We start from the raw sequence: 27,582 nt of genomic DNA on the forward strand, positions 1-27,582 counted from the left end.
CCTGTCAAGTTCATAGCCAACAGCGCAGCTGCGTGAGTGTCACCTCGGTGTGGGGGAGGTGGAGACCCTGGAGCTCACTGGTCAGGGAACCTAGTAAACCACTGAGCTCTAGGCTCAGGGAGAGCCCTTGCCTCAAAAAAATAAGGTATAGGGGCCGGCAAAAGAAATAGTTTTTGGGTAAAGGCACTTGCCACCAGTTCTGATGACCTGAGTTCAATGCCTGGAATCCACGTGGTAGAAGAGAGAACAAACTCTGAAAGCTGTCTTTTGATCTCAGTGCTTGCCTGTGCGCATGCTTGAAGACACCTGAGGTAGAGACTTCTGGCCTCATGCACTGGTGCAGGGGGTGGGGGTTGCGCGCGCGCACACACGCGCGCATTAAAAAACAAACAAACAAACAAACAAACAAACAAATAAAGGAAATAAAGGGTGAGAAGCCAGGGACAAGCATACTACATTTGGATTTTTAAAACTTATTTTATTCAACTTGGAAAATGAGTATAAATCCCTGGGTTTTCGGTGGGGAGGGGCAGGATGGTAACTGATGGGGGGGCAAAAAGAGGGAGAAGAGGCAGGATGCAAACATCACAGTGGCCGCCTCAGGTCCCTGCCTTCAAGGGCGGGGTGGCTTCAGGTCCGGAGGAACACCATGGTGAGGAGGCCTGAGGGTGGGAAGAGAGAGAGAGAGAGAGAGAGAGAGAGAGTCCACGCTGGAGTCTCCTCCCGTCCTTCTCTGGAAGGAGGCCCAGGTGCTCCCCTTCTGTGCTCACCTAAGACGTAAGCGGCCACCAGCTTCTGTCCCAGGGTCACGTGCAGGACTTGAGGCAGCTGGCTGCCCAGGTCGTCCTGCAGCGGCAGCAGCAGGAAGGCCACAGAGATGACGCCTGTCAGCAGGAAGAGCAGGAAGGAGCTGGTGGCCAGCTGCTGGGGGGCATCTGCAAAAGAGGGACGAGAGCGCTGGCCGCCCAAGGTCTGCCGGGGATCAGGATGAACAAGGGAGACGCAACCACTCTGTTTGGAGTTTATTCATATACTGCTTATTAATTCTGAGACGGGGACTCCATGTATGTCGTCCAGGACGGCCTCAGACTCATTAGGTAGCCAAGGATGGTCTTGAACTTCTGATCCTCCTGCCTCTACCTCCCAAGTGCTAGGATTACAGGTGTGTGCAATACCATATCCGGCCTTGGTTATCTTTCTTAAGTGTGTATTGATGTGAGTGGGTGGATACACATACACGTGTGTGTTATGCACAGAGGCCAGAAGTCAGCCTCCAGTGTGGTTCCTCAGGAACCATCCAGCTTGTCTCAATGGGATGGACTTGTCTGTTAGACTGGCTGACTGAGTAGCCAGCCCCAAGGATCTGCCTGTCTCTGCCTCCTCAGACCTGGAGTTCCAAGCACAATGCTACCATGTCACGGGTGCTGGGGACTGAACTCAGGTCCTCGTTCTTACGTGGCAAACACTTGACCAACTGAACTATCTCCCCAACACTCCCCCGTTTTTCAAATCCTTACTATATAGCCCGGGCCGCCTTGGAACCTGAAATCCTCCTCTTTCCTTCCTTGTAGTCCCCCAAGAGGTGGTACCCCAGGCTGGGGCCATCATGCTGGCCTTTGTGTTTACAGTTTATTGCCCTCCAAGGGTATCCTGGGAGTATCCTCTCCTCCTTGGAGCTTCTGTTCTGAAGCCACAGAAACTCGCTGTCCTTTGGTCGTCCCCTCCCCCCTTCCTCCTGTCTTCTCTACTGTGTTCTCAGTGTCCTGGGCTGACAGGCAGGGACCTCTATATCTCCCATACCCAGCACACAAGAGCATGACCGCTCAGTACAGGTTTCTTACTGAACTGAACGTAGCTGGCACCTGATAACAGTTGGAGCCCGAGAGGAACCTGTCCCTCTGATTAGAAGGTGGAAACCAGGACAACTGCAAAAAGTCTTCTCTCACCTGACAGAAAACTTCAACTGGGGACATCTCCACCCACACCTACACCCACACACCCACACCCACACCTGGACCCAGAGACTTCTTCAAACACCATTTAGTTCATTTCTAGGGTAATGCTACTTCTTTCCCTACAGGAAAAAAACAATTCAGGAGTCCCTCCTGCAGGGCTGGGGAGACTGCTCAGTAGTAGAGCGCTTGCGTGGTATGCCTTAGGGACGAGGCGATCCCCCAGTGCTGCAGAAAAACAAGCACCGTGGATGGACAACTGAGTCAGTCAAGGGCCCACAGTGTAAGCATGAGGACCCCAGTTCAGACCCCCAGCACCCACTGGAACACCTGGGTGGTGGAGACAGGTGGATACTGTATTCTGAAGTTAACTGGCCATCAAGCCTAGCCAAATGAATGTGCTTTAGGTTCAGGGAGAGACTCGGTCTCAAAAAATGAAGGTGGAGAGAGACTGAAGAAAGTCAACTTTTGGCCTCCACAAATGCACACATACACATGTGCACAAGAACCCACACGCACATACTCACATAATACACACACACACAACACCACACACACAAAGAATCCGTTTCAACTCACTCTCCTGAAGGCGTCTGGCTGGGGTTGGTCCTGTCCACACAGGAGGCCCTGGGCTGGGTGTTGGCTCAGAGTGTCCCTGAAGCTCCAGGGGGTACGCTGGGGCCCGAAGAACAGAGGTGATGTCTTTCCGTCCAACCACACGTCCCTCAGCCCCCTCCTCAGATAGCTCAATTCGGAATCGGTCCTGGACATCATAGTGGCTGGGGATGGGGGCCACGTGCCGTATCACACTGACCCATCGGGAGGAAGGAAGTGAGAAGCAACCCACCAGATCTCCTCCCCAGAAACTCTTCCCAGAGTGCCTGCAGCCAGAGGGTGAAAAGGTCGGAGACCAAAGGCTGCTTTCCTGCCCTCCCCACTCACATGTCAATGCAAGACTGTGGCTTCACATATCCTTCTGCATCGAATACCGTGTATTTGGCAGGTGCTGTACACAGAACTGTGGGATAAACACACACAAAGAGACCTTAGGCAGGTTTTGCTCACGGTGGGTCACCACCCCAGAGATGGACATGACTTTTTCAGACCCAAAGCTGGTCACCTTGCCCCTTAACTAATTCCTCCAGCCCACATAATCCTTCCACAGCCTGCTACCGATCTCCAGAGCCCTCGCTCGAGGCCTCGCCCATCTCTTCACCTCGGAAGCGAAGCGCGGTTCCCGTGGGGTTGTAGAGGGTCAGCAGCTGCCGGGGTCCACTCCTTTGGTCCGCCCTGAATACTAGATCCGGGGGGAAGACGAGCACCGGGACAACGGGTCCTGAGGAAGGAGCGGAGCCCCGGGGCCCCCGCCCAGGGGCCCCCGGACCCACCAGCTCCTGGTCCTGGGGCGCCCCACGGCGCATGCAGGCTCTGGGCGGTCGGACATCCGAGGGCAGAGCTCAGAAGGATGAGAGGGCCTTGGAGTCTAGGGCGAGTGGCGCGGGGGACGAGAAGAGGGCCGGGTGAGATCGCGGCAGAGCTCGGCCTGAGGTCACCGCGGCCTCGGTACCCCGCCAGGAGTGGATCCCACAGCCCCAGGCCCGGGTTCCCAAACCCTCGCCCCGTCCAGCTGGGCCCCAGGTTCCTATCGGCCCCGCCTCCAAGCCGCACTGCAATGGCCACGCCCACTCGGCTAAACATCTGGCCCGCCCAGTCGCTTCCCAATCCGGGTCTTCTGGTACGGAGCAGTAAGCCCCGCCCCTTCCGGGTGCGCCCGCTCCCGTCCGCTGACGGCCTCGGTCCCCTTGAGTCCTCCGGATCTCCAGGCCGCCGGGCTGTGTCTCCGACCCCGTCCCTTAAGCCCGGCCTGTGCCGTCTCCGGCCTTCCGCCTCTGAATGGCCGCTCGTACTACGGTAATCACCTTGCCGTCAAAGTTTCCTCCAGTCAACTTGTCTCCGGGCTAAGGTCGCCATCTTCCCGAAAGTTCCTTGAGGCGCTTCCGCCGTACGGCCTCTCCCATTGGTTGATGCTGTCTCGCTTCCGCCTAACTGTACGCTGATTGGTGTTCTTCAAAGACCAGCCACGCCCCCCTCGGCGCTAATGATTGGCTGCGCCTCGGTAAGTATTTTACGGTCCCGAGTTCCAACTCTGGTAGGAACTCAGGAGTAAACCCAGGAGAGGCGGTCCTGGGCTGGTGTTTCCTTCTCTGAGCTCAGCCGCAACCAGACTGTTCCTTTTTCTTTTTTTTCCGTTTCGCTTTTCTTTCCTTCCTGCTTGGGCCTGAGAAAACACGTGTGCACAATGACGTAAGGATAATAGTCGGTAATCAGTAACAGAACTGGATGAAGCAAGAGTCTCAACCGGCTTTGGATACACTTTAAAAGGGGGGGCGGTGCTGAAGGGTTAGCTCAGCTGTTAAAAGGACCCACGTCCGGTCCTAGCGTTCGCATGGTTCATAACCATATGTAACTCCAGTTTCATGGGATCGGACGCCCTCATGTGACCTCTACCGGTACGTGGTTCATATACATGCAGACAAAACACTAGATGTACAAGAACAAATCTAAAAAAGTTTCTTTAGATTTTTTAAATTTATTATGTATAGTGTTCTGCCTGCATGTGTGCCTGCACGCCAGAAGAGGGCACCAGATCTCAATTGTTGATGGTTGTGAGCCACGATATGGTTGCTGGGAATTGAACTCAGGACCTCTAGAAGAACAGTTAATGCTCGTAACCTCTCAGTCATCTCTCGAGCCCTAAAAAAGATTTTTAAAGAAGTACTTACGAGGCCCAGCTCCTCTAGGTGGCTAATGGTTGCTGGGAAAGGAGAGACGTTTTCTTCCTTGGGATAACCACAATTAAGTTGCCTGTGCTCCTAGAAGCAACCGCAATAAAACTTACTGGTTCACCAAAACACCGAAATAAGAACCACCAAGAAATCACAAATACCTGGGAAGGGGAAGGGAATCCACAGGAATGGGAGACAATGGGCAAAGTGGTAGTGAATGTAGTAAAAATTCATTATACGCATGTATAAAAATGCCATGAGAGATCACTTTATTTCTATAAAACTAATTATCCGTAATTAATATGATGATGGGGGCGGGAAGAAACAACAAAGAGAAAAAGAAAACAACCAAGGAGCCAGGCGCATTCCTGTAGTCCCAGTACTAAAGGCAGGTGAGGTGGATTGCCAAAAGTTTGGAGCTAACCTGGTCTATTACACATAGGGAGTTCCAGGCCAGCCAAGGCTACATCGTGAAGTCTTGTCTCAAAAAACACAAACATTAGGGGCGGGTGCTAACATGATACACACTTCAAATCCAAGCACTCTGGATCCAGGTAGAGGCAGGTGGATCTCTGTGAGTTTGAGGGCAGCCAGGGCTGCATAGTGAGACCGAATCTCAAGACAAAATAAAAACAAAACCAACAGCATTGGTCTGGCAAGATGGCTCACCCAGCAAAGGAGTTTCTGTGGAGCCTAAAGGCCTGAGTTGGATCTTCAGGACTCTCATGGTAAGAGGAGAGAAGCAGTCTCTACATGAGCTAAACTGTGTGCATATATGTACATGTACATGTGTGTGCGTGTGCAAAATAATTGCAAAAATAAATCTAAGTTGTTTTTACGGGGAAAGCATTTCCTGAAAACCTTGTTTTCCTTTTATCATGCTTTTGCTTTGTTTTGTTTATTTTTTATGGTCCTGAGGATTGATCCCAGAGTCTTACCCTTGCTAGACAAATGTTCAACCACAAGCTACATCCTTAGTCCTTTTAAATTTTTTTATTCTGAGACTAGAACTAAATTGCCTAGACTGACCTTGAACTTGCAGTCCTGTTCGGTCTTCAGGGTAGCTGGAATTACAACCCCACCAGGCTATTGCCTTGCTTTTTGTTTTGTTTTTTTGTTTGTTTTTGTTTTGTTTTTCCAAGACAGGGTTTCTCTGTGTAGCCCTGGCTGTCCTGGAACTCACTCTGTAGACCAGGCTGGCCTCAAACTCAGAGATCGGCCTGCCTCTGCCTCCCGAGTGCTGGAATTAGAGGCGTGCGCCACCGCCACCCGGCTTTGTCTTGCTTCTTCCTAGCACATTCTCGATACTTGATATCGTATTTTGTTAAATCTCTCCTCCAGAGACTGTCCTCTCCAAATGCAGGGACATTTGCCTTCTGGTGTATTTTCAGTACTTAATCTGCCATTTGGCAAGGACAAAGGAATGAATTAGATGAATTTTGGGCAGAAACCTGACTAGATTTAGGAAGGAATCCAAAATGTATCTATGGGAAAGAATTCCAGATGGAGGGAAACAGCAAAATCCTGAAGCTGAACTGTCCTAGAAGTGGGAGTTGGTTTGCAAGCACAAGGGCCTGTGTGGTAATCCTGAAGCAAAAATGTGGAGCACAGCAGTGCATTCTTAGAGTTCCACAGGGGGTCTGTTTCCAAACAGGTGGAGGGGGAGGGGAGGTGGAGCTGGAGGGATGGCTCAGAGGTGGGCTTTTTTGTTTTGTTTGTTATTTGTTTTGTGTTTTTGGTTTTTCAAGACAGGGTTTCTCTGTGTAGCTTTGTGCCTTTACTGGATCTCGCTTTGTAGCCCAGGTTGGCCTCAAACTCACAGAGATCCGCCTGGCTCTGCCTCCCCAGTGCTGGGATCAAAGGTGTGCGCCACCACCACCCGGCCTTATTTGCTTTTTTTAATTAAATTTTTTTTATTCATTTTACATACCAACTACAGATCCCCCATTTGTTTGTTTTTTCAAGACAGGGCTTCTCTGTGTAGCCCTGGCTGTCCTGGAACTCACTCTGTAAACCAGGCTGGCCTTGAACTCAGAGATCCACCTGCTTCTGCCCTGAGTGCTGGGATTAGAGGCGTGCGCCACCATGGCCCAGCTCTTCTAACTTTTTAAAGCAAGAGGCTCAGTCTTATATAGCTCAGATTTGGCCTTCAACTACTGTGTAGCCCAGGCTGGCCTCGAACTCCTGATCATCTTGCCTCCACCTCCCTAGTGCTGTGATTACAGGCAGCACACTCTCAACTTCTAGTTGGGATGGGGTCGGAGAGCAAGAGTTTAAGACTGTGTGTTTGTGTGTGTGGGGGGGTGTTCCCTGCATGTCGTTCTGTGCCCACTTGCATGCTGCTGCCTGCAGAGGCCAAAAGAGGCACTGAATCTCCTGGAACTGGTTCCAGGATGCTGTGAGCCACCATGTGGGTGTTGGGAACCAAACCCAGGCTCTGGAAGAGCAGCCAGTACTCTTAAGCATTTAGCCCTTTCTCCAGCCCTACAGACTCAGCTTCTACTTTATATTCTTTATTTTCTGTGCGGTGTGTATAGAATGGTGTCCGGAAGTCAACAGTGAGTGTTTTCTTAAGTTGCCTGCACCTTATCACTTTTTTTTTTTTTTGAGATTTATTTATTTTGTATACAACATTCTGCCTCCATGGAACCTTGCAGGCCAGAAGAGGGCACCAAATCTCATTATAGATGGCTGTGAGCCACCATGTGGGTGCCAGGAATTGAACTCAGCACCTCTGGAAGAGCAGTCGGTGCTCTTAACCTCTGAGCCATCTCTCCAGCCCCTTTATTACTTACTTTTAAGTAACACATTTTTATTTTTGGTGCATGTATGTCTGTTTGTGCGGACATATGTGTCATGACACCCATCACACAGTGCATATGTAGAGGGCAGAGGACAACTTGTTGAGGTTCATTCTCTCTTTCCGCCATACAGGGTCCAAGGATTGAATTCAGAGCATCAGGCCTCCCGGCAAATGCCTTTAGCCCAGAGCCATCACATCCGTTGACCTTGTTTGGACACAGGGTCTCTCGCTGAAACTGAAGCTTGCTGGGCTAGACTGGCCAGCCAGCAAGGCTCCTGGATCCTGTTCTCTCTGCCTGCCCAGAACTGGGGTACAGGTACATACTGTTGTGCCCGGTTACTTTTGTGGGTGCTGGGAGCCACGTACTTGCACGGTGAACGCTTTACTAAGCCGTTTCTCCAGATTCCCACCTGATTTCCTTTGGTTTTGTTTTATTCTTTTTTTTTTTTTTTTTTTGGTTTTTTCGAGACAGGGTTTCTCTGTGTAGCTTTGCGCCTTTCCTGGAGCTCACTTGGTAGCCCAGGCTGGCCTCGAACTCACAGAGATCCGCCTGGCTCTGCCTCCCGAGTGCTGGGATTAAAGGCGTGCGCCACCACGCCCGGCTTTTTTTTTTTTTTTTTTTTTTTTTTTGGTGTGTATTTGTATGTGTGCCACAGTGCATCTGTTGATCAGAGGACAACTTGCAGGAGTCAATTCTCTTTCACCGTGTGGATCCCAGGGATTGAATGGAGGTCTTTAGGTAGCAGGCACCTTGTCCCACTGAGCCAGCTTGCCTGCCCCTACTTGTGTGTCCATTTGTTTGTTTATTTGTTTTTCTGGTTTTTTGAGACAGAGTTTCTCTGTGTAGCCCTGGATGTCCTGAAACTCGCTCTGTAGACCAGGCTAGCCTTGAACTCAGAGATCTGCCTGCCTCTACCTCCCAAATGCTGGGATTAAAGGCTGGGCCACCACTGCCAGGCCCCTACCGTGTGTTCTTAAAAGAGTTCTGAAGGCTGAAGATACAGCTAGTGGTAGAGCAATTGCCTAGCATGCGTAAGTCCGAGTTCATCCTCTAGTACTTTTCCTATTACCCAAAGGAAAAGGTATTCTGAAATCCAAGATGCACACCCCCACACACAACCATAGAGCTGATATATGACCCCTTCCTGAGTTAAGAAATATTTATTTGGATGAGAGCACCACATTCCGAGGCTGTGTCTGGCTGGGACCTCAGGCGGCTGGCCTAGGTTGGGCGGGACACTTCCTCTTGCTTAGGTTAGTGAGGATCTGGTCCTGGTTGGGCTTGTAGAGAACCACGAAGCTCTCTGGAGGGAGGATGGGGCCTCTGTGTTCGTCCACCTGACCCATCAGCAGATAGCTGGCTCCTGTGGGGCGGGGGGGGGGGGGGGGGGGGGGGGGGAGAGCTCAAGTTATCAAGACCTTGCGACACCTTCTTCTCATCAGATCTTCCACCTTCGCGACTACGGTGTGCTCAGTACCCATCCCCGTTTCCCAGGCCCTTACCCTTCTTCATGGGGGGCATCTGCTTGCAGGGCACATAGAGCTTCAGAGGGGTGTCCCTGGGCGGAGAGGGCAGGTGCAGTCCTCCGCTTTTGTAAACACCAATGAGGCTGATGGTGACAGTGAGACCCTCGCCTGGGCCTCGGACCATGGTCTTCACTGTTCCGGTCACCACTGTGCAAGGATGGGGGTGAGAGGTAAGAGTCCCGGGGCTAGGGCTGGGCTTGGAGGAGGGCATGAGGAGGGCATGAGGAGCAGAGGGCAGGGTGGAGCGTCTTACCCAGACTGCTGGTACACATGTTGCTCTGCAGGGTGCCTAGCCGCTTGTACTGCTTTGGACAGGTGACGCTGGGTGCATCTAGGAAAGACAGTGCTGTTGTGGAGGGCAGGCAGGACCGTTGGCCTCACATCAGCCGTTTATTCATTCCTTTGTTTGCAGTGCGGGGAGGAGGGCCGGAGTCTGGTGATGCTGGGCAGGTACTCCACAGCACAGCCACACCCTGTGGATCTCACTGGGGGATTCTAGGCAAGCACCTTGCCTCTAAGTCACACCCCAGATCCTTCCTAGAGGATTCTGGGACAGACATTCTACAGCTGAGCTGAACTTCCCACCCCTTATTGTGAGAATTTTAGAAAAGATCTACCACTGAGCCATGCCTTCAGCCCTCACTGGGAGGTTCTAGGCGAAGCCTGCCCTAGCTAGTCCCATCTGAAATTGTAACAGCCATATAGATGGAAACTCGGAGCTCTGCCCAGCATTGCTTCCCAGCACTGTTGCAGACACTGACAGGAGGCAGGCACCAGTGAATGTTGAATGGATGAATGGATGGATGCATGCATGCATGCATGCATGCATGCATGCATGAATGAATGCTGAACCAAGGAAGAACTTAGTGCTTCCTTTAGTCTATGCTCCATCTTCCACTTTTTCTTTTTCTTTTATGTGTATGGGAGTTTTGCCTGCATGTACGTCTGGAGTTACTGATGGTTGTGAGCTGCCATGTGGGTGCTGGGAATCAAACCCGGGTCCTCTGGAAGAGCAGCCAGTGCTCTTATCCACTGGGCCATCTCTCCATTACCACCTTCTGACTTTTCACACTCACCCGGGACCACTGGCGTCTCCTGGGTATCAGGGGAGGCCTCTGGTTTCTCTGCAGGTTGGGGTTTAGATTTGCTGGGTGGCTTGACTTTGGGCCCAGTTCCTGTCTTTGGGTCAGAGCGGGATTGGGGACCATGCTGCACATCCTCCCTTTGGCTTGGGGCGGGCTCCTTTTCCACGGCATCCCGTGGCAGGGTCTTGTAGGACGCTGAGAAGCCATCTGCGGTGACACTGAGATCCGATACAAACTGGACCAAGAGCTCATTCCCTTCAGAAGAGATGGGGCTGCCGAGGGCAGGAGAGGACCGGCTGAGACGTCAGGGCAGACTGCGCACCCTGTTCTGTCCCCGTGGCCAGCCTTAAACTAGTCCTCTGACATCAGACTCTGTAGACTCGGGAGATCCACTAAACCTTCGCCAGCTCCTACACTTGTTCAGACCAATGGCTTGGAATCCTAGAGCTCAGATCTCGCCTGGTCAGCTGAGCCTCCCTGAACCCTGCACGGCCTTTGGCAACCCTTCACACAGGGATGAGGAGTTAGCCCCACCACTGCCCAGCCAAGGATCCATCCCTCACCTGGGGGCCTTGTCTCCGCAGAATTTCCCCAGCCTCTTGGCGTCATCGCTCACAGCGCCGTTGAACACGCTGACAGAGTCATAGCGGCAGTAGGTGTCGGGCTCCACATCAAACTTCCCGAAGGTTAGCATGATCACCTGGGAGAGGCATTGGCTGCCTAGCAACAGGCCAAGGTGGAGGAGTAGTGCCCCGCCCTCTTCAGCCCTAGTATACTTGGTAGTAGTCCCAACAGTAAGTACCCTTGTTCTCTCTTTAATGGTTTCACTGCCAGCCTGAGGGTCATACACACACGTGTCTATACCCCACAGGGAGCATCCTTTGCCCTGGTGGGCAAGGTCCAGTGCATCTTAGCCCCCGATGGACAGAACTCCTTCCGCCCCATGAGTTCCACACATAGTTCCTACCAGGACCCGGAACTTCCCTCCCCTAAGGCCAGTAGTGCCCGTCTGCCATTTTGGCTTGCGTGTAAGCTGGTCTGGGTCTGGTTTTGGTCTCTTCCAGGGCAAGCTCAGGGATCAGGACACAGATGTTCAATAAAATGTTGCTGGCTGGCTGCTTTAAGGATGCTGCCTGGGTGCCTGGTGGGCAGCCTCGGCAAGCAGGTCAGTACCTGGTTAGAGGGTGCGATGATGTGCCAGGAACAGCTGATGCCTGGGGGGTAATCCGACTCAGGCCAGTTGGGCGTGGTCAGGGTTCCCTGCGCCTTCTCCATCCGCCCCCCGCAAAACTGGTGCTCTGAGGAGGGGAGAGAGGGACCGGGTGGGGGGCGGTGGAGACCCTCAGTCAGCTGGAGTAGAGAGCTCTAGACTGGGGGCTGGCGTGGGTCTCCAGATGAGGGCACGGGAAGGGGAACAGTAGAGAGGGCGGGTCAGCCGACAGCTGGGAAGACGGGGCTGGGGCGCCCCACAGAGAGGAAAAGTTTGAATGGACCCCTCTGGCCCCTCCCCGACCCGCCGCCGCCACACCACGCCTCTTCCCCTAGGAGATCCCATCTCTCCGTCCCGGCCAGCAGAAGACCTCCTAACAGGCTCGAGAGCTCTCAGGTTGTGAGGGGCCTCCCCTCTGATGAGGTCTCTGCCTGAAACCGTCCAGAGGACTTCGTGCTGCTGGGAGGGCGTGATGGGACCGCAATCGGGACCCCAGAGCCGGGTACAGGGGGCTCCAGATGAGGGAATCCGAGTCCCCCCGCTTCAGGGTGCCCCCTTACTCCTGTCAGAGGAGCCCGATTGCGGAGGGGGTGGGCAGTTACTCACCGTCCCAGTAACCCCAGGCCGCCCATTCCACCCGCGGGTCCATGACCCATTTCCGCCTCGCACCTGGGGGAGGCCCTGGAAGAGGGGTAGGTGGGAGCGGGAGGGGGAGAGAAGACCAGGAGGAGGGACTGAAGGGGCGGTTAGTGGGAAGAAGGGAGTATTGGTGGCCCTAACTCTTGGGAGTAATCTGGGGAGGGTCGAGGTTAGGGCAGGGGTGGGGACCTGAACCGGGGTGGGGCCTGGAGAGGGAAAAGAGGAGGTGAGGATGCTCACCAGTGCCTGAGGTGGCCCGACCGCTGTACCAGAGCAGGAAGCCTCGTCCCCCAGTGCCCTCGTCCGTTGTCATCCTTAAAGTCACCTGGTTGCCAGGAGCGACTACAGGTGCAGGCCGGAAGGTGCCACAGAAGCGTCCAAGCCGCTGGCCTGAGGTCCCAGATCCAGCAAAGACCTCCAGAGCATCATAGCGGCAGGAAGGGTGGAGCTCCATATCGAAGACTCGGAAGGACAGGGACACAGTCTGGCCCTCAGGCACCTGACAAAAGAGGCACCCACAAAAATCAGGCCCCAAACAACCCTAACAGTGGGCATCACCCCCTCCCCCAAGTACTTCCTAGAGAAATAGTCGTAACTGGAAAGGCCCCTGGCCAGTGCAACACAGAGGGCCTGGGCTCCACTCCCTGCCTCTGGTCTCTGGAGGGAAAGAACAGGATTCATTACCATAAGAAAACAAAACCAAACCCACGAAGGCTCAAGCTAGGTATGGCAGCTCACACCTGTGATCCCAGACTGCCTCAAAGTTCAGGCAAGACCAGCCTAACCTACACAGTGAGGCTGTCTCCAGAAACAAAGAATCAAGGCTCAGCACCGTGAGTGCATGTCCGTGAGCCCAGCATTTGGGAAACCGAGGCAGGAGGGCCATAATTTACAGAGACCCTGTTTCAAAAATAAAAGGTAAAGGGGTCTGGGGAGACGGCTCAGTGGGTACAGTGCTGGCTCAAGTTCAAGTCCCCAGAACCCTTTTGAAAGGCCACGGTTAAAAGTCTCCACAGGTGTGGCTGGAACCCAGCCCTGTGGGGGGCAGAGGCAGGCGCATCACTGGGGCTCGATGACCTCAGGCTGGCTCTAGATGTAGAGACTCTGTCTCAAGGAAACAGGGCGGAGAGGGGTAGAACTCTAGAACACCCAACATACCACTCCGACCTCTGTGCACATGCATGTATGAGTGTACACACACACACACACACACACACACACACACACACACACACACACAAAGAAAAAAAACCTAAATGAATAAATGGCTGGGATGGCCGGGTGGTGGTGGCGCACACCTTTAATCCCAGCACTCGGAAGGCAGAGCCAGGCGGATCTCTGTGAGTTTGTGGCCAGCCTGGGCTACAAATCGAGATCCAGGACAGGCACCAAAGCTACACAGAGAAATCCTGTCTTGAAAAACCAAAAAAAAAAAATTATATTTAATATATATATATGGCTGGGATGTACCTTAGTGGTAGAGTTCTGGCCCAGCATGCTAAGTCCAGGGTTCCATTTCCAGTAGTGGGGGAGAACAAAGGGGTAGGGAGGTTAGGATATGTCAGAGCATGTCACTATGGAGCCTGACATCCAAAGGGGAGAGGAGGGTTTTGCAGATTTCGGTGATGCCTGGTGGTGGGGAGGGTAACCTGCGCCGTCAGGGTTTTGTTAGAGAAACTGTTGAAAGGCAATGATGACTGGAGGGGCCTTCTCACCGTTATTGTCCAGATGCACTTCTTATTTGGGGGGTAGAGGTTGGGGAAACCCTCACTTGCCACGTAACCCGACTCTCCCGTCACGTCCCCTCCACACAGGAACACAGGTCTGGAGGACAGAAGAGGTGTCAGGCAGAACAGAGCCCCTGGAGAGATGGTTTGAGGATGTGAAGCCCCGGGCAATAAAGGAGGCTGATGCTGGAAAGGCCTCGGCCTGTGGGGCAGGGACTCCTGCCCAAGGACCAGGGAAGGGGGCCAGGCAACGGGACCATCTCTCCAGCCCCTGGAGCCTCCACCCCTACGCCGGCAGGAATTCCCGGAATCCTCCTCAGTCCCCCTAGCTTTCTCTGCCCCCCTCCTTGCCCTGCCTGGCAGTCAAGGACAGGAGCCGCGCCTAACTACTTCCAGATGTGACAAGCCATGAGGCCACGAGGGGGAGGGGGCCAGAGAGCTGAGGGGAGCGGCAGTGGACATACGTTAGGGGTCCCCACCTTTGCCCTGCTCCAGTCCCAGCTAAGGACTAGTATCTGACTTCTGCGTGCTGCCCTTCCCCCAGTCTCATCTCCTGAATGTCAGCTAAGAGACAAGTTCAAGGTCTTGGCTTTCTGGGTTCAAACTCCATGCAGAGGCATGGCTCCGGGTGGAAGGAAGGCAGACTTAGGGCGGAAGAACGGTAGTGAGGTAGTGGGACAGTGGTGGTCTGCAGAGCATCATGGCTTCGCAGCAGACAGGGAGAGTATGAATCTCAGAGGGAGACCGGGAATGTGGAGGGGTTGCTAGCAGAAGAGCTCACAGGACCTAAAGGCACAGCCCTCCCAGAGTCACAAGCATTTTGAAGCTCCCTCTGGACGCCATCTGGAAGACATGAGACCTACCTCGTGTAGTTGGGGTTCTGGCCCCGGGCAAGAGGCAGTACCCAGGCCACAAGGAATGGCCCCAGGAGGGAGGTTAGGGCAGCAGGCAGCATTGTGTAGGGGGGGTGCTGGAAGCAGCAGCTGAGTTCAGCAGCAGCAGCAACAGCAGCAGCAGCAACAGCAGCAACAGCAGCAGCAGCAGGATAATCAGTACCAGATGAGGCAGTCCTGGGTGTGTGGGCGTGGGGACTGGCCAACTGGGCGGGCGGCAGGGGAGGCGGGACAGGGAGACAGCTGGGACAGTGGTGAGTCCCTGCAGGGGCCTCTCTATGTCTTGGACATGTATTGATTGACTAAAGGATGCTGGGAGCTACAAGAGGCAGAAAGAACATCGTCTACATCCAATGATGTCATCGGCGACTCCGCTCTGTCCTGTGCCTGAGAACCTGGTCTTTCCTGTAGACTTTCAGGTGCAGACTGGACCTCTTCCCCTGCGTTTCTCCCGGCATCAGAGAGGATGTCCTTCTTGAGTCTCTTGGCCAGCATCCACTGTCCCACTGCACATTTCTAGATAGTTGTTGTTGTTGCTTGAGACAGTCTTGCCATGAAGTCCTGGCTAGCTGGAACTTTCAATCCTCCTGCCTCAGCTTCCCAAGTGCTGGGATTACAGGCCTGCACCCGTTACCCAGGATCTTCTGCACATGCTTATGGCTTTCCCTTTAACACTGGACCAGATAAGGCCAAGGACAGAAAGTCCTGACCCCTTACTTTCTCTTCCAACTATTTTAAGTACTGGAGAAGGGTTAAGGGAGGCATCGAGTATGCCGTTCCCTGGGCAGAGAGGTGACGGAGCAGAAAGTAAGGGAAAAGACAGACAGACAGACAGAGGGTGCTGACTGCTAGGACTGGGGCTGGCTGGGGGAGGTGCTTCCCGGGGTAGAGGTCACACTTAGACCCCCGGGCCAGTCCAGGTGTACAGGCAGCACCCCTGCAATCCTAGCCCTCTGGAGACGGAGTCAGGATGGCTAAAGAGGTCAGCCTGGGCCACACAGTGAGGCGCTGTCACAAACAAAATGAACAGGTTCGCGTTAAGGTTCCAGACCCAGCGGAGGTTCCAAACTGACTTGAGTTACTCCACAAGACCAGGCCCGACTTCCCCATCAGAAAGACGAAGTGAGCTTTCTGGAGTGAGTTGGGGTGTTGGCATTGCTCAGTAAACCAACAGCTTGGGCTCTTTCTGCCTCCCTCCCTCCCTTCCTCCCCAACCAAGGCCCCCTCCATCCCAACCCCCTTGTCCCCCATAAGGCCCAGGGTTTCAAAACAGGCCTTCCTTTAGCCTTTTATTCTATTGTCCATCAAATTTCTTGTCCATGATAGTCAGGTTGGGGCCCCACCTGGGCAGCCCCCTGAATATTTAAAAAAGAGCCCCTACCCTACCCTGACATGTCCAGCACTACTCCCCACGACCCAGCCCAACCCCCACCCCGGCTCCCATGTACACACAATGTTGTTTGCCTCTCCATCTCTCCTCAGCCCCTAGCCCAGGGCCCGATTTCCTTCAGGACTAAAGGCTAGAGGAGGGTCAGCTCTCAGGGTTCGAGGTGCCTGGGCCGCTCCCACCAGCAGCCCTCTGCAGCATGTCCAGTGCCTCCCAGAAGAAATCTTTCTGGGCCGCCATCAAGGGCATCCAGCCCACAATCTCCTTCATCTTCGCCATTCGGTCCTGCAACGTGGGGCAACTGTGGATCTGGCTGAGGTACTCCTCACAGGCCTGGGCTGTTCCCCCAGGGTCTTGAGGGGCTCCAGCCCCCTGGCTAGGTTCAGGGCTTCCCCCCACCCTGCTGGCTGGCAGGTCTCGATAGACGGGGCATTGTTCGATGTCGTGGCTGGACAGCATATAGAGACACTCTCTGGTGGAGCAGAGGGAGCAGGCACACAAGGGGACCTTAGAGGAGAGAAGGGGCGGGGCTGAGGGAGGCTTAGCGGGCCAGGCTTCCAGGAAGCTGCCTAAGCCTGATGCTATGTGGATCCCTCAGACAGGCCCTGAACCAGCAAGTGAGCCTCAGCTTGCTCTGTTCCAGGACTGTGTGAACTTGGATAAAGCCAGCAGGGTCAGCTAAGGAGAGAGTGAGTGAGCGGGGAGCAGTGGGGGGGGCAAGAAAGGGAGGTGTCATGATCCAGGGGACGTGGAACCAATGGGTCCCTTGCAGGGGTCCCAGGTACAAGCTGGGCATGGTGACACAGGAGAGCCAGGAAAATCTAGCCTTTAAGACCAGCCTGGGCTACACAGTGAGATTCTCCTTGAAAAAGGAGTCCAGGGAGATGGCTCACCTTGCTGCCAAGCTTGGTGACCAACATCACGGAAGGAGAGAACTAACTTTCACAAGTTGTCCTCTGCCCTCCACAGGCACATTGTGGCATAACCCCTCCCAAATAAATGTTAAAATTTGTTTTGAGAGAAGGGAAGTTGAGACCTGGCTATGGTCCTGAGGGCCACCTGGCTCTACCACTCTGCCCTCCCTGTCCATCCGCTTGCCCGACCCTGCTCTGACCTTGATATGTAGCTTGACAAAGGAGGCACTCCCCTTAGGCCAGCCAGGAAGGCGGCCTCCAGCCCCGCAGCCGCACCCCAGCAGCTCCTTGCTGAAATCCGAGGTCTGACTCAGCACCAAGGAATGGTTGAGGCCACACCACAGGGCAATGGGACGCTGTAGATAATGAACCTGAGGACAGACAACATGGCCAGGGCTTTAAGGTGGGGATACTAGAGGACGTGGTGCCGAGTGCAGTCTTGGGAGTTGGAAGAAAAGAGGGTCCTGTCCCAGAAGGTCGGCCCTGCCCTGCAAACTGGCAATCTGCCCCTGCGATCTGTTCCTGTGCCCACAAAGTCTGACTACATGGGTTCCGGTACTTGGTAAAAACTTTGTGTCTTGCCCTTCAGGAAATTTGCTCTTTCTTAAGGACAAGACCTGATGCCCTCTTCAGGCTTCCCTAGGCACCTGCACACGTTTGTACGCACACACATGTGCATTCTTGCACGTGCAATACACACACAGCATAAATAAATAAATAAATAAAAATAAATAAATAAATCTTTAATTACAAAATACCAGCAAGTAACAATTAAAAAGCCAGCCAGGCCTGGGGAAGCAGGCGAATTAAAGTGAGCTCCAGTCTAATCCAGGCTACGTAGTGAGAGTTTGTCTCAAAACAACAACAAAGAAACTGGAAATCCCACTACTAACTACTAACTTCGCGATGGCTGGTCTCTGTGTATGTGGTGTATGTGGACAGGTGTGTACAACTGTCAACCTGTCACTCCTGGCGCACTGTCCACCTTGTCTCTGAGTCAGCCTGGAGCTCAGCAGCACACTGGGCTGCCTGGCCAGAGAGCTCCAGGGGTCTCTGCCTCCCCGTCGATGAGGCTACAGTCATCGACTACTATGCCTGGCTCTTTGGGGAACGTGTCCTGGGGCTCAAATTCAGACCCTGCTACTTGCAAGGCAAGCACTGTGCCAACTGAGCTTTCTCTCTAGTGCTGGATATCCTTTTTTACTGTTTCCCTAAAGAAGCACATACATGTTTGTCAACAGTACTGGGTGGTGAATCTAGTCTTACTAGATTACCAGACGAGTACTCTAATACTGAACTGTATCCTCCACTCAGTCTGTCTTTTTTCTTTCTTTCTTTCTTTCTTTCTTTCTTTCTTTCTTTCTTTCTTTCTTTCTTTCTTTCTTTCTTTCTCTCTCTCTCTCTCTCTCTCTCTCTCTCTCTCTCTCTTTCCCTTCCTTCCTTCCTTTCTTCCTTCCTTCCTTCCTTCCTTCCTTCCTTCCTTCCTTCCTTCCTTCCTTCCTTCCTTCCTTCCTTCCTTCCTTTCTTTTTGAGACAGAGACTTGATATATTGCCAGGCTGGCTTTAAACTTGGTGTAGTGTGAGCTGACCCTGAATAGACCTTCCCCCCCATCCTCAGACCTGGGTACATGTTATGTATTTTTAATAAAGATGAGATAATGCGGGGCATGGTGGCTCATGCCTTTAATCCCAGCACTCAGGAGGCAGAGGCAGGCGGACCTCTGTGAGTTTGAGGCCAGCCTGGTCTACAGAGTGAGATCCAGGACAGGCACCAAAACTACACAGAGAAACCCTGTCTCAAAAAAAACAAAACAAAACAAGATGAGATAATACTATGTGATATATTTCATAAAGTTTTTGTTTAGTCTATTACTTTTGTTTGTGTGTGTGTGTGATGCAAGTGTGCATAGCACACGTGTGGAGGTCAGAGGACAACTGCATATCAGTTCTCTCCTTCCACCGCGTGGGTCCCAGGGATTGAACTCAGATCACTAGGCTTGGTAGCAAGTGCTGTTACCTGATGAACCATTTCCACAGCTCTGTTTATTTTGGGATAGGGTCATGTGGTGGTTTGAATAAGAATGACCTCCATAGGCTCATATATTGAATGCCTGGTCACCAGGGAGTGGACCTGTTTGAGAAGGATTAAAGGATCTAAAGGTGTGGCCTGGTTGGAGGAGGTGTGGCTTGGAGGGAGTGTGTTGCTGAGGGTGGGCTTTGAGGTTTCAAAAGTCCAGGCCAGGTCTCTCTCTGCTGCCTGTGGATCAGGATAGAAAGTTCTCAGCTACTGCTCTAGCGGCATGCCTGTCTGCTTCCCACCATGGTGATAATGGACTAGTCCTCTAAAACTGTAAGCAAAACCCGAATTAAATGCTTTCTTTTATACAAATTGCCTTGGTCTGGGTGGTGGTGGCATAAGCCTTTGATTCAAGTGCTTGAGAGGCAGAGGCAGACAGATCTCTGAGTTCAAGGCTAGTCTGGTCTACAGAGCAAGTTCCAGGACAGCCAGGGCTACATAGAGGAACCCTGTCTTGAAATATTTAAACAAAAAAACAAAAAAGAAAACAGGTTACATGTAGCCTAGGCTAGCCTAGAACTCATTGTGTAGCTGAAGATGATCTTCAATTTCTGATCCTCCTTTCTCCACATATCAATTGCTGGGATTATAGGTATGCACCACTCTGCCTGGTTTTCATAGTGCTGGGGATGAAACTCAGGGTCTCATGATGCCAGGCAAGCATTCTACCAACTAAACCCTATCCCTGACTTAAGGACATCTTTTCTCATTCTGTGACAATGATGGATACTGCCTACACCTGCCACTTTTGTCTAAGTGTTTTTGTTTTGGGGTGTGTGTGTGTGTGTGTGTGTGTGTGTGTGTGTGTGTGTGTGTGTTTTCAAGACAGAGTTTCTCTGTGTGGCCCTGGCTGTCCTGGAACTCTCTCTCTTCTGCCTCCTCCTCTTCCTCTTCTACTTTTTTTTTTTTTTTTTCAAGACAGGGTTTCTCAGTGTAGCTTTGGCGCCTGTCCTGAAACTCAATCTGTAGGCCAGGCTGGCCTCAAACTCACAGAGATCCACCTGCCTCTGCCTTCCGAGTGCTGGGATTTAAGTTGTGCGCCACCACGGCCTGGCTCACTTTAGGACATTGTACATGCTAGGTAAGTGCTGTCTACCAATGGATACATCTAGTCCATCTGGCCAGTCTTTTTACTGTCTTGTGTGTAAATGTCATCATTGTTTTTGTTCTCACTACATGGAATACTTTTCTCTATCCTCACGTGAATAAGGCCCTGCTACCCCAAACCCACAGGCCCTGCTACCATCTTACCTGTTAAGAAATATGTCTGTATTTAGGAATGTGCATTCATGCATGTGGCTACAGAGGCCCGAGGTCAATGCTGTCTTCCTCACTTGCCCTCTACCTTATTTTGTTGAGGCAGGGTCTCCCACTGCACCTGGAGCTCACCGATTGGCTAGACAGGCTGGCCAGCGAGTCCCTGGGATCCTTCTGTCTCCCTCTCCTAGTGCGGGCACCCTAGGCGCTCACGGTTGTGTCCAGCTTTTTACATGGGGACTGGGGATCTGAACTTGGGTCTTCATGCTCACGAGACAAGCATTTTACCTCCTGAGCCATCTTCTCAGGCTGCATCTCCCTTTTCTAGTACTTCAACACACCCAGGTCCCCAGCCCACTCCCTCCCTGAATTCCTTCTGCACACACAGTGTGCACTACGCAGACCAGACCTTCTGGGGCCAGCCCCGGCTAAGGCCTGCACCAGCAGCACAGGTGCTATCCATGATGGGCTAGCTTTGCCGAGGGGAGGAGAAAGGGGTTTCTAGGAAATGTGGCAAAGAAGCTGGCTTCAGGGTTAGGAGATTGGGTAAGAGTTGCCAGGAAACAATCTCACCAGTGTGGGTTCCCCTCGGTCCATTTTGTCTCCAGTTCCCAGCTGCCCATATCTGTTATTTCCCTGCATAAAGATCCGGCCAAATTCATCCACCAGGCCAAGGTGATTGTAGCCAAGAGCACAGAATAGGACCTAGGGAGATTAAGACAGCAAGAGCATGTGAGCACTCAGTTCCCAGGAAACTGGGCTCCAGAACTCCGCCCCAACAGATCCCGTCTGACCTCTCCCTGAATCCCTGTCCCACCCATATCTCTCCTTCCAACCCCTGGGGCCCAGCCTCTGCTATCCGCCCGCCCTCCTCCGCCCCAGCAGCCTACCTTGGCAGGCAGGGAGAGAGCAAGTGGCATCTGGTGGTCCAGAGGGTCAAAGGCTTGGAGGGTCCCAAAGAGATCACGATACACCCCTGGGGTGTGCACCTCAAAATACACTCCCCCCTGGTCTGGGGGGTCGGGAGCCCTCAGCTCAGCAGCTTTGGGCACCCATTTCCTAGGGATAAGGCCCCACCTGTGATGGTAAAAGCTCAGAGATTGCAGGGGGTCCCATACAATCCACACACCAGCCCCGACAGCTGGGAGCCTACCCATAGTCACCAGCATGCCTAAGGAGTATCGGTGTGTGGAGGGGTCTGCCCAAGATCGGAGTCTTGAGAGCAAGGAATATAGTTCTTTTTTAAATTTTTCAGTGTGTGTGTGTGTGTGTGTGTGTGTGTGTGTGTGTGTGTGTGATGTGATGTGATGTATGTGTATAGATATTGGCATGTATGTGCCATAGCATACAGATCAAAATCAGAGGACAGCCTCGGGTATTGGTCGGTGTCTTCCACCTTGTTTGAAGTAGGGTCTCTTGCCATTTTGATGCCAGACTGGCTGGCCCACAGGTTTACAGGGAATGCCCTTCTCTGCCTTTGGGATAACAGACATGTGCTGCTGGGTCCAGTTCTATGTGGGTTCCGGGGACTTGAACTTATCCTCAGCCTTACACAACCAGTACTTTTACCTTTTATCTCCCCGACCCTGGAGGTGCTTCTTACCTGTGATGTAGAGGGTGCTGCTCTGGTTGGAAGCCATGCACGTCACACGAAGGTGAGGCAGGCATCGCGACACCTTCCTGAGGGTCAGCTGTACCGTGTAGGAGCGTGGCTGGTCCAGCTGGGTCTCATTCACTACCAAGGAGTAGATCTTCCCTTCCTCTGGGGATATGAAGGGAAGCATACAATTCCATGGAGGAAGGGATTCATCAATGCCCAGATTAACATCCCATGGGACTCTCAACAGAAACATTTACTGCCCTAGAGTAGAAATGCGCGAAAAAGGGTAGAGGTCCAGTGAGTTGGCTACATGTTGTACAGGCTTGACAACTAGAGTTCAAATACTGAAACCCATGGTAGAAAGAGGAAATGACTCCTGAAAGCTGTCCTCTGACCTCCACATGTACGTGCCTGCGTGCGCACGCACGCGCGCGCGCACACACATTTTCGCAAGTGTTGGAGGGGAATAAAGTATGGTGACACATACTTTTAATTTCAGCATTGGGAGGCAGAGGCAGACAAACTTCTGTGAGTTAAAGGACAGTGTGGTCTACATAGTAAGTTCCAGGCCAGCCAGGACTGAACTACACAGTGAGGCTTTGTCTCAACAACAAAAATAAAATAAAAGAAAAAGAAAGAAAGAGCCGGGCGGTGGTGGCTTACACCTTTAATCCCAGCACTTGAGAGGCAGAGTCAGGCCTGAGTTCAAGGGCAGACTAATCTACAGAGCAAGTTCCAGGATAGCCAGGGATACACAGAGAAACCCTGTCTTGGGGAAAAAATAATAATGAAAATAAATAAATAAAAGGCAGAAGAAAGAAAGGGAAAAAGAGAGAATAGCTTCCAGCCCCCAGCCTTCAACCCTGACAGTAAACAGGGAGGAACTTCAGCATGAGAGACCGGTGGAGACCAAACCCAGTGATTAGCTGCTGCAGCCCCTTAATTTGAGTGTTGGGAAGACTGAAGTCTGGGCATTTAGGCTCCTGCCTGGCATTCGGAAGTCCACAGGGTCTCAGGCTTAAGGAGGGTGCAGTCAACTATGGAGGACACTGGGAAAGGGGGGAGGGGGCAACTTGGGGTACAAAGTGAAGTGCCTGGCACAGAGGATAGGAGGGGATTAGACTTGAAAAATTAGATATCACTAGAGCAGTGATTTCCAAACTACGTAAACCACTGTTGTAATAGTGTGGGCTCACACGCCACAGTGCATGTGCAGGAGGCAAAGGCCGACTGGGGGTGTTGGTCCTTACCAGCTACCTTGCTTGAGTTAGAGTCTCACCAATACTACTACCTAGGCCAGATGAGCTGTCCTGCGGACTTCTGGGAGTCTCCTATCTCCATCTTGAATCTCACTATAAGAGTCCTAGGATTGAGCTGGAGAGATGGCTCAGGGGTTAAGCACTGGTTACTCTCCCAGAGGTCCGGAGTTCAAGTCCCAGCAACCACATGGTGGCCCACAACCATCTATAATTTGATCTTGTGCCCTCTTCTGGCCTGCAGGCATATATGTAGGCACACTGTATACATAATAAATAAATCTTAAAAAGATAAGTGCTAGGATTACCGACTTGAGCTACCTTCATGTGGGTTCTGTGAATCCAAGCTCACATCTCATGGTTGTTACAGGTCTCTCCTACCCACTGTACCATCTGCTCAGCACTGCATTTTACTTTTGAAGCAGGATCTTATGTAGACTGGCCTCAAACTATGCAGTCTAAGAATAACCTTGAACTCAGGATTCTCCTGGTTCCACCTTCCAAATACTGGGAGTACACACATGTATCACTACACCCACTTTATATGGTGCTGGGAGTTGAACCTGGTGCTTCATGTAGATGGATCTACACCCCCCCAGTCCAAGAAGGACCTTTATCTGAAATTCTATGCAGAATTCTAGAATTTTTCGGGTTGAGAGCTGTGGAGCAGGAGAAGGTAGAACTCTCTGACAGACTCCTCCTTCCTCTCCCCGGGAGCAGACCCTGAAGAATCTGCTAGACATTTGCAAATCACGGCTTGTTAGGGGACACCTGTGAGGAGCAGCAGGGCCCGCTGGGTCTCCTGGCCGACCAGCACGATCTGCTTGAAGCTCATGGAGGGGTGGAATGTCATCTTGAAGACCCGCTGCCCGCTGGACTGCAGATAGACCTCCACACAGTCGCAGGCCCGGCTGCCAGGGGCGCCCGCCACGGCCGGCTGCTCCCGAGTGGCCAAGACGTAGAGGTATTTCCGGTAAACCGTGTCACATCTTGGGTCGGAGGCAAACTGCAGCACAAAATGAGGCTGTCTGGGATCTAGAGACTCTGAATGGGATAAGGCTAGAGCAGATCATGGGATGGGAAATGAGATAATGGGGTCCAGGCTTAAGAAATGAGAGCTTATTTAGGATTGGCAATCTAACTCAGTGATAGAATGCTCGCCTAGCATGTGTGAGGTCCTGGGTTCAGTTCCCAGCACCAAAAAAAACAAGCAAATGACAGATAAATGGATGGCTTTCAGTTCTCTAGGAGAGGGTGGCTGTCCTGACCTCCCTCCCTAAGGGAGAGACCACTCAAGACCACTGAGGTGGATTCTCAGCACCCAGAACTCCCCACTCACATCCTTAGCACCTCGACACAGCACCACGTAGCGGCAGGCCCGCTTCCACTGGATCTGGCCGAGGGTGGAGGACACCAGAGCATTTTTGAGGAAGAAGAGGGTCCCCACATAGTCAAGAATGAACACATGGTCCTTCGTGGGTAAGAAGCGGCGGTAGCCATGGGCTAGCATGGGGGCCACACTCTTGCTGAGACATCGGCGTCGTCCTCCGAATGCCTGGAAATACAGGCCCTTTGTATCTGAAGACCAGAAGGACATGGTTTAAAGGCTGAGGCGACATGAGTGTAAGAGTCAGCGCGAGGGTGAAATAGATGGGCTCTTTTCCAGACACCCTGGCATTTAGCTTTTTTCCACCCCCAGGACTAGGGATCAGCCTCCTCCTTCCTGGGGTGACACAGAAAACCTGGTTTATACCCAACATCTGCCCCACTTCATCCCAGGGCCACACATGTGCTTCTCAGTAGCATTTCTTTAGTCCCGCCTTGAATCAGAGACATCAAGGAAAAGAATAAACACAGAAAGGAAGCAGAAAGGAGAAAGGGATGGCAAGAAAGGCCAGGCATCTCCTCTCACCTCCGGCTGCGGCTGCTCCTCTAACTCTATGTGTGAAAGCAGTAATTACATAGTGCCTTTCTGGAGTATTTGGATCACTGTTCTCTCTCAAGCTGGGGTGACTTTGTCCCCCAGGGAGACTGGCTGTCATAACGAGGGAGTTGGTACTGCTGTCACACAATAAACAGGACAGCCACCACAACAAGGCAGTATTTCATCTCTGGCTGGGGAGGTGACTCGATGGTTAAGTCCTTGCCTTGCAAGCGTGAGGAGCAGAGTTGAGGCATAAATACTGGATGGCCTTCTTGGAACTCTGGCCCCGAAGCTGGGAGACTCGGATGTGGGAGCAGGAGCCTCAGAGCAAGCTAGCTAGCAAGACCTCTGAGTCTGACTGAGAGAGAGGCTCCGCTTCATTGAATACAGTGAAGGGTGACTGACGATAATTCCCGAGATCAACCTTGGTCTCTGCATGCACATACCCCAATGTGCATGTGTTCACACACATGCAACCATGCATACATAGAGACACACACACCACACATGAACATGAGAAAAAGAGAGCTGCCTCATCTCAACTGTCATTAGGTGACACAGAGCTGGGGAGGTGGGCAATGTGTAAAGCATTTGCCAGCACGAGGACCCGCGATCAGAGCCCTGGCACCCACGTGAAAGCTGGCATGGGATATTTTTAACGCTGGCACGCACTGGCTGGGGAAAGGGGAAGGGAGATATAGAAGGATCCCGGGCTTGCTGGCCATCCTGTCTAGCCATGGCAAGCTCCAGGTTCAGTGAGAGCCTGTGTAAAAACCTAAGGCAGGCCGGGCAGCAGTGGCGCACGCCTTTAATCCCAGCACTCGGGAGGCAGAGCCAGGCGGATCTCTGTGAGTTCGAGGCCAGCCTGGGCTACAGAGTGAGTTCCAGGACAGGCTCCAAAGCTACACAGAGAAACCCTGTCTTGAAAAAACAAAACCAAACAAATAAAAGCCTAAGGCAGAGCTAGAGACAGCTCAGTGGTTAAGAGCACTGGCTGCTCTTCCAGAGGACCAGGGTTTGGTTCCCAGTACCCACGTGGCAGTCCAGGTCCAGATGATCTGATGCCCTCTTCTGGCCTACCAGACACTGCATGCATGTTGTGCATAGGCACATAAAATAAAAATACACATAAAATAAAAATAAATATTAAAAAAATAAGGTAGAGAGGGACAGAGGAAGATACTAATGTCAACCTCTGGCCTCTACATGTGACTACACAAGCAGATGCATCAGTACACGTACACACACACACACACACACACACACACACACACACACACGACATACGCAAAAGCTGACAGACAAAGTTAACTCTGATTTAAAAGAGGGAGAAACTCCAGGTCTGGGGAGTAGGGGTGTCTCTAGGGTAAGATCTGGAAGAGTTGGTACATGCAGGGAGACCTGGCTGAAATGGTACTAGAGCTGTGAATCGGATGTCTGTCACAGGTGACCAGAGAACCCTGGAGGAAGTACTCCATGGAGGATGTTTGAGTTTAACCAGTTTCTTCTACAGAAGGGTTGCCAGGGGGTGCAAAGATCACCGGGAAACTTGACAAAGAAGGAAGTTTCCAGAATAAGGAAGGGCAGAAGAAGAAGTTACTGAGGGAAGTGTACAGTTAAGGATGGCAGCTCTCTTCCAGGGCCGGGCACCAGAGCCCTGGTCACGGACGCGTGGACAGAGCCTTCGACAGATGCGTCTCCACACGCCCTCGGCATCACACACTTCGTGGAAGTAGTGGCAGGTCTGGCCTAGGGCGACAACATCCTTGACGGGGAGGAAGGAGACGATGTGTTCCACCTGTGGAGGAGCAGGAGGGGGAGGGGGGGACGGGGGGGGGGTGTCACAGGCTGCCCCTCAGCCCTGCAGTCACAACCCTCACCAGACCCTAAAGACTCACCAGCTCTGGGGGGAACAACTGCACAGAAATAGGGTTCCCTCTCTCCTCATTCCCAGCCTCCAGACCGCAAGAAGGGCAGCTGCGCTTCACCTGCCAGGGCAGAAGGGGAGCAAAGGGGTTCTGTGGGGGCCACACCTGCTCTCCTCCTCTGCTGTCAACGCCTGCCTCAGGGCCCATCCAACTCCAGCTCTGCGCTAGCAAATCCAGCCTCCCCTCTCTCAGGACCTCAGGCCATCATCCCCCCCTTGCCTGCCTTATTCCTTGGCCTCTCCCCGATTGCTTGCTGTCAGTCAGCTCCCTGCCCTTCCCTGGCCTGGCCACCCCCCTCACCCTGATCCCCTCCTCCTGTCTGCACAGCCTGGTCAATTTTTGCAGCTTCTGTCTCCGGCTTCTCCTCAACATCCTGACTGTCCCCTCCCTGCTCCTGCCCTCATCTCTCCAGGCCCCTTGGCTCCCCAGGCCCCAGGCCCCTGTCCCCGCTGCCTTTCCCACACCATGTCCCCAGTCTGGGCTTGGGGGACCTCTAGGGCCCCTCGATCATCTAGGCTCCACCCCCATGGAGTCTGGGGCACATAAACCTTTTTGTGACCTCACTGTCCAGCGACTGTGACCTATTCCCCTTAACTTGATCCCAGAACTAGCTTCTG

The 27,582-nt window shown here is 52.7% G+C and overlaps 3 protein-coding genes across 8 annotated transcripts; all 3 read right to left on the reverse strand.

The window, feature by feature from the left end:
* Positions 1-457: 457 nt before the first annotated feature.
* On the reverse strand, positions 458-3,999 carry Mospd3 (motile sperm domain containing 3). 3 transcript variants are annotated; one of them, XM_076560242.1, is made up of 6 exons: positions 3,872-3,999; positions 3,169-3,435; positions 2,895-2,970; positions 2,532-2,761; positions 771-935; positions 458-662 (listed from the first exon to the last, which is right to left on the reverse strand). In XM_076560242.1, the coding sequence occupies exons 2-6, from the start codon at positions 3,371-3,373 to the stop codon at positions 631-633; spliced, it is 708 nt and encodes a 235-aa protein (XP_076416357.1). In that variant the 5' UTR covers positions 3,374-3,435; positions 3,872-3,999; the 3' UTR covers positions 458-630. The 3 variants fall into 3 exon arrangements, with proteins under 3 accessions (XP_076416357.1, XP_042124047.1, XP_006971293.1); XM_042268113.2 differs by lacking the exon at positions 3,872-3,999 and having other exon boundaries at positions 2,532-2,731; positions 3,169-3,506; XM_006971231.4 differs by lacking the exon at positions 3,872-3,999 and having other exon boundaries at positions 3,169-3,506.
* Positions 4,000-8,687: 4,688 nt separating this feature from the next.
* Pcolce (procollagen C-endopeptidase enhancer) lies at positions 8,688-15,899 on the reverse strand. 2 transcript variants are annotated; one of them, XM_076560239.1, is made up of 10 exons: positions 14,593-14,808; positions 13,718-13,826; positions 12,243-12,501; positions 11,970-12,044; positions 11,327-11,451; positions 10,717-10,853; positions 10,145-10,425; positions 9,322-9,399; positions 9,045-9,215; positions 8,688-8,905 (listed from the first exon to the last, which is right to left on the reverse strand). In XM_076560239.1, exons 1-10 carry the CDS (start codon positions 14,682-14,684, stop codon positions 8,751-8,753), a joined length of 1,482 nt encoding a protein of 493 aa, XP_076416354.1. In that variant the 5' UTR covers positions 14,685-14,808; the 3' UTR covers positions 8,688-8,750. The 2 variants fall into 2 exon arrangements, with proteins under 2 accessions (XP_076416354.1, XP_076416355.1); XM_076560240.1 differs by lacking the exon at positions 11,970-12,044 and having other exon boundaries at positions 14,593-15,899.
* Positions 15,885-27,507, reverse strand: Fbxo24 (F-box protein 24). 3 transcript variants are annotated; one of them, XM_006971228.4, is made up of 10 exons: positions 27,266-27,507; positions 26,936-27,025; positions 26,652-26,835; positions 24,453-24,691; positions 23,885-24,119; positions 21,861-22,019; positions 21,148-21,269; positions 20,831-20,962; positions 17,124-17,294; positions 15,885-16,516 (listed from the first exon to the last, which is right to left on the reverse strand). In XM_006971228.4, exons 1-10 carry the CDS (start codon positions 27,335-27,337, stop codon positions 16,154-16,156), a joined length of 1,767 nt encoding a protein of 588 aa, XP_006971290.1. In that variant the 5' UTR covers positions 27,338-27,507; the 3' UTR covers positions 15,885-16,153. The 3 variants fall into 3 exon arrangements, with proteins under 3 accessions (XP_006971290.1, XP_042123771.1, XP_042123769.1); XM_042267837.2 differs by having other exon boundaries at positions 27,430-27,479; XM_042267835.2 differs by lacking the exon at positions 27,266-27,507 and having other exon boundaries at positions 26,936-27,217.
* Between the last annotated feature and the right edge of the window lie 75 nt (positions 27,508-27,582).

Source organism: Peromyscus maniculatus, chromosome 23 (genome assembly GCF_049852395.1).
Source record: "Peromyscus maniculatus bairdii isolate BWxNUB_F1_BW_parent chromosome 23, HU_Pman_BW_mat_3.1, whole genome shotgun sequence".
NCBI classification, from domain to species: Eukaryota; Metazoa; Chordata; class Mammalia; order Rodentia; family Cricetidae; genus Peromyscus; species Peromyscus maniculatus.